This window comes from Halichoerus grypus, chromosome 10 (genome assembly GCF_964656455.1).
Source record: "Halichoerus grypus chromosome 10, mHalGry1.hap1.1, whole genome shotgun sequence".
NCBI lineage: Eukaryota > Metazoa > Chordata > Mammalia > Carnivora > Phocidae > Halichoerus > Halichoerus grypus.
Genome location: NC_135721.1, coordinates 37464862 through 37469979, shown reverse-complemented (window position 1 = coordinate 37469979; position 5118 = coordinate 37464862). Strand labels below are relative to the sequence as shown.

At 48.5% G+C, this 5118-nt stretch overlaps 1 protein-coding gene across 1 annotated transcript; it reads left to right on the top strand.

Annotated features, from left to right (window-relative positions):
- The first annotated feature begins 316 nt into the window (after positions 1-316).
- On the top strand, positions 317-4199 carry SPMIP9 (sperm microtubule inner protein 9). Its single transcript, XM_036076149.2, has 3 exons — positions 317-343; positions 1073-1165; positions 3771-4199. The coding sequence occupies exons 1-3, from the start codon at positions 317-319 to the stop codon at positions 4197-4199; spliced, it is 549 nt and encodes a 182-aa protein (XP_035932042.2).
- Positions 4200-5118: the final 919 nt, after the last annotated feature.

Genomic DNA, 5118 nt, shown 5'->3' with positions numbered 1-5118 from the left:
TTATTTATTTGCCTCATAAAGGTGGTTATTAAAGACTTACCAGCACACTACCTGCCCTGCTTGAGAGGTGAATCTGATGTTCTCATCAGCTCTGATTCCGTCTGGGACCTGCTCCTGCCCCTTTGTCCCAGGACCCCTGTCCACCTGCCCATTGATCCTTGCTGCTGCCATCAACCCCTGGATGACTGAGTAACGTGCAGGGGAGGTCTAAGAGGACTTGCTTGCTTGGCACATGGCTTTGGGGACGACGGCTGTTTCCCCCGGCCCGTGGCAGAAGCAGGGCTAACCAACCTGTCTGTGTCTAGGTTGTCCTACTATGGCAGGTGTGGTGTACCCCAGACAGGTGAGTGTTGTGGGTTTCTGTCGCCTGTGACCACCTCAAGGTTGAGCAGCTTTAGCAGACAGGCCCAGGCACCTTGGGCTCCCTCTGGTTGTCATTCTGGAATGATGTGTGTACGTGTGTGTGTGTGTGTGTGTAATAGGCAGAGGAAAGTAATGATTTATGGTTTTCTGGGGGCTCACTTATTTATTCAGCATGCATTTAATAGGCACCTGTGGTGTGTCAGGCCCTGTGCTGGGCTTCGAGCCTGCAGAGATGCCAAAGATTAGGTCCTAATCTAGTATACTTCATTAAATCAGTTACAATTACCATGGTAAGTGCTGTAATGAGGGATGCAAAATGTGCTGTGAAAGCAGAGGCGAAAGAGTTTAATTTGGGGGAGGTGAATAGAAGGGTGGGATAGATGTTTTGGGGGAGAAATTTAATCTGGGTTTTGGAGGATGTGTAGGAGTTTGTCAGTCCGTAAGGAGTACCACTAGCATTTCCAGCAGGAGATAAGAGCATGCGCATCTGTGAAAAGTGGAGTGTAGTGAGGCTGGAGTGCAGAAGGCATGGAGGGGAGTCAAGCAGGGCAAGATGGCAAAGGTCAGTAGAAGCCAGATCATGGGGGCTCTGAATGCCAGGCCCAAAAGTTGGTCTTGATCCTATGGGCCATGAGAAGCCATCGAATGCCTTTAGGTGGAAGAATGGCAAGATGAGGTCTCTTGTTTTGTAATCTCCCTTGCCCTTCAGGCTCCTGTGGATTTAGACACATACAAAAGCTCTTACATGGTTGACTATCAACACTACGGGAAGCACAAATACTCCAGAGTCACACCACAAGAGGTAAGAAGTTATTCGGTCTTGTCTTCTGTTCAGTCACCCACTGAAATCATCTTTACTTCATCTTTATTATGTGTGGATATTGGGGGCACTTATTTAGAACAATATCTGATGCCGGGAGAGCTAAAGAAGTCTTTTATGTGTGTGCTTTGTGTGTACGTTTTATTTTTTTTAAAAAATTTTATTGTTATGTTAATCACCATACATTACATCATTAGTTTTTGATGTAGTGTTCCATGATTCATTGTTTGCGTATAACACCCAGTGCTCCATGCAGAACATGCCCTCTTTAATACCCATCACCAGGCTAACCCATCCTCCCACCCCCCTCCCCTCTAGAACCCTCAGTTTGTTTTTCAGAGTCCATCGTCTCTCATGGTTCGTCTCCCCCTCCGATTTGCCCCCCCTTCATTCTTCCCCTCCTGCCATCTTCTTTCTTCTTCTTTTTTTTTTTTTAACATAAATTGCATTATTTGTTTCAGAGGTACAGATCTGTGATTCAACAGTCTTGCACAATTCACAGCACTCATCATAGCACATACCCTCCCCAATGTCCATCACCCAGCCACCCCATCCCTCCCACCCCCCACCACCCCAATAACCCTCAGTTTGTTTCCTGAGATTAAGAATTCCTCATATCAGTGAGGTCATATGATACATGTCTTTCTCTGATTGACTTATTTCGCTCAGCATAACACCCTCCAGTTCTATTCACGTTGTTGCAAATGGCAAGATCTCATTCCTTTTGATGGCTGCATAATATTCCATTGTATATATATACCACATCTGCTTTATCCATTCATCTGTCAATGGACATCTTGGCTCTTTCCACAGTTTGGCTATTGTGGACATTGCTGCTATAAACATTGGGGTGCACGTGTGTGTACGTTTTAAAAGGTACATCAGCCCTAAGTCATGCACACAAGAGTGTAAATGATATACATTCACAGTTTAAATAACATTGACAAAACAAACACCAGTGTACCTGTTATCAGCCAGCTGAATGAAAACATAGCACATTAGAAGTACCCTAGAGCCCCCAGGGGACCCCTCCGTGCTCCCACTCCTCCTCCCACCTCCAGAGGTAGCCACTCTTCTGAATTTTGGGTTAATCATTCCCTTGGGCGTCTTTTAAAAAAATAGTTTTACTCTATATGTATCCCTGTAAACTGTTGAGGTTTGCCTTTTTGAGCTCTGTTACACATTGGATCATACTATTTGTACTCTGTGACTTTTACTTTTTGCCAAACATTATGTTATTTATAATATATTATTCATTTTCTGCTGTGTTGTATTACATTGCATGAATACGCCACCATATATTTGTCCCCTCTGCTGTTGGACATCTGGGTTTTTACTTGTCTGCTACTTCTCCTATTGTCCCATGCTGCAATGCGGATTACACAGCCTAAGGCGCAGGAGTCCCCGGCCCAGGGGGGGAATTGCTTGTCCCAGGGAACATCGCTATTGGCCAAAGTGGCTGCGTCACTGGAGCAGGGGACAGTCCGTTCTGTGGCTCTCCAACCTTGCCATCAACTTGTATTGAAAGACTTTCCAATTTTGGCTAATTTGGTGGGTTTGAAAGAATATCTTCCTGTGCTCATAATTTTCAGTTCACTGCTTATTAATGAGATTCAGCATCTTTTCATATGTTTATGGATATTTATTATTCTGTGAGATGGCTGTCATGTCTTTTGCCCGTGTTTTTATTTTTTATTTTTTTAATTTTAATTTTTAGGATTTTATTAATTTATTTGACAGAGAGAGAGAGACAGCGAGAGAGGAAACACAAGCAGGGGGAGTGGGAGAGGGAGAAGCAGGATTCCTGCGGAGCAGGGAGCCCGTTGCAGGGCTCAATCCCAGGACCCTGGGATCATGACCTGAGCCCAAGGCAGACGCCTAAAGACTGAGCCACCCAGGTGCCCCTTGCCCATGTTTTTATTGGGATGCTTGTCTTTTTCTTCTTAATTTGTAGGAGTTCTGTAAATAGACATGTTTCATTTGTCAGTTACAGAAATGGGAACACTCTTCACAGGCTGTGGTCTATCTTTTCACTCCCTTTCAGTGAATAGAAATTTTTACTTTAATATAGTTGGATGTACCAGTCTTTCCCTTTATCATTTGTCTTTTTTAAATCTTGTTCAAGAAATCCTTTCCTATCTCCACGTAGCTCCACTAAAAATAAGAAAATCTGTACAAACAAAGATGGAACAATTTCTGGGATATAGAATTTAACGGAAGCAAAATGCAGAGTGGGATTATAATGTGCATCAGTTGCGTACAGGCCAGGTGGTGTAAAATTCATTATATGTTTATACAAACATAAGCTATATCTAGAAAGATAGAAAAAACGCTTACCTCAGTGGTTGCCTCTGGAGATGGGATCCAAGGGAGGAGGAGGGATGGGAAAGAGACTGACTTTTCACTAGAAACCCTTTTCTACTATTTCAGTATTTCCCTGGGTTGTATATATCACCATTCAAAAACCAATTTAAATTTTTTTTAACTAAAGAGAAGTGTGCTCTGTCTTGGATGAGGCCAAGGAAGCTTGCTTGCTTCGCCTTTCACCTCTCTCAGCCATCCATTCCTGTGTGACTTATTTCCACAGCAAGCGAAGCTGGATGCCCAACTCCGGGACAAAGAATTTTATAGGGTCGTCCCCAGCTCCGAGCCCAGGCTAGAGGATGGATACCCCGCCTTCAGAAAACCCCACATGACCGCCAAAGACCTGGGACAGCCCGGCTTCTTCCCCCCGCGGGATCAGGACCGTGTGGCCGCAGCGGAGGACGAGGGCAGGTTCACCAGTATATGCCCTTCCGTGTACCCCGTTTCCCACGCCCTGTACCTGGCCCAGGGTGTCCCCAACCGGGTCCACCAGAGCGCCGGCTTTCCGTGCCTCCTGGAGCCTGAGCTCCAGCCTGCGCCCGAGGAGGGCAAGGGCTACTTTCTGCTGCCTGGCTGCCTCTGTCCGTATCACCATGAAGTCAAGTTCCCCATCTTGAACCGATGGGGGCCCTTGATGCCATTTTACCAGTAGGAAGGGTGAGAGCGCCTTCAGGGGCGCCACGGACATCCCCCCTCTCCCAAGGAAGTCCGCGCTCGGCACTTGGAGAACGGACAGGAGGACTGAAAATAAAACCCTGGGAAGACGTTCCAGCAGCACTGAGGGTGTTCTACCTTGTTCCCTGGCCTGTCCCGGGACAGCATCTGCACCCGCGCACCACCTGCGAGGGGAGGGGCAGGGACGGCAGGGGGGAAAGAGGGGGGGGGAGGGGCAGGGACGGCAGGGGGGAAAGAGGGGGGGGGGAGGGGCAGGGACGGCAGGGGGGAAAGAGGGGGGGGGAGGGGCAGGGACGGCAGGGGGGAAAGAGGGGGGGGAGGGGCAGGGACGGCAGGGGGGAAAGAGGGGGGGGGAGGGGCAGGGACGGCAGGGGGGAAAGAGGGGGGGGAGGGGCAGGGACGGCAGGGGGGAAAGAGGGGGGGGGAGGGGCAGGGACGGCAGGGGGGAAAGAGGGGGGGGGGAGAAGGGAGGGAGGAAAACTGGTGTGTGTGGAGGCTGGAATGTGTGTGACGTCGCATGACAACGAAGAGTCCTGCTGGAAAGATTCTTGTTCTAGGCATTTACTTACAAAACGGGACAAATCTCGTTTCCCATAGTTGTCTGAACGTTGAGGGTGACTGTAAAATGCTGTTGGGTAACCTTCCCTCAGACGCTTAGTTTGCTCACCACGCCCGCCCCGTAGCCCATTTCCAGGGCATCATTTTATACTTTCCTTCTTGCTCAGTGGAGCTTCTGTAACCATATCCATGTATGAGTGGGTTAGGAAGCAGGTAGAGCTGCCGAACTAGGAACCGAGGTGCAGTGGCTTGAACATCCTAGTTTCTCCCAGTCTAACAGTTCGGAGGTAGGCGGCCGAGGACGGTGGGGCGTCTCTGCTGTGGTTCCCATCTCTGCG

Excerpts from the sequence above, each read along its gene's own strand:
- SPMIP9 (XM_036076149.2), top strand. The coding sequence starts at position 317 with ATGGCAGGTGTGGTGTACCCCAGACAG. Across the intron at positions 344-1,072 it reads GTGTGGTGTACCCCAGACAG|GCTCCTGTGGATTTAGACAC; the intron begins GTGAGTGTTGTG and ends CTTGCCCTTCAG. Across the intron at positions 1,166-3,770 it reads CCAGAGTCACACCACAAGAG|CAAGCGAAGCTGGATGCCCA; the intron begins GTAAGAAGTTAT and ends TTATTTCCACAG.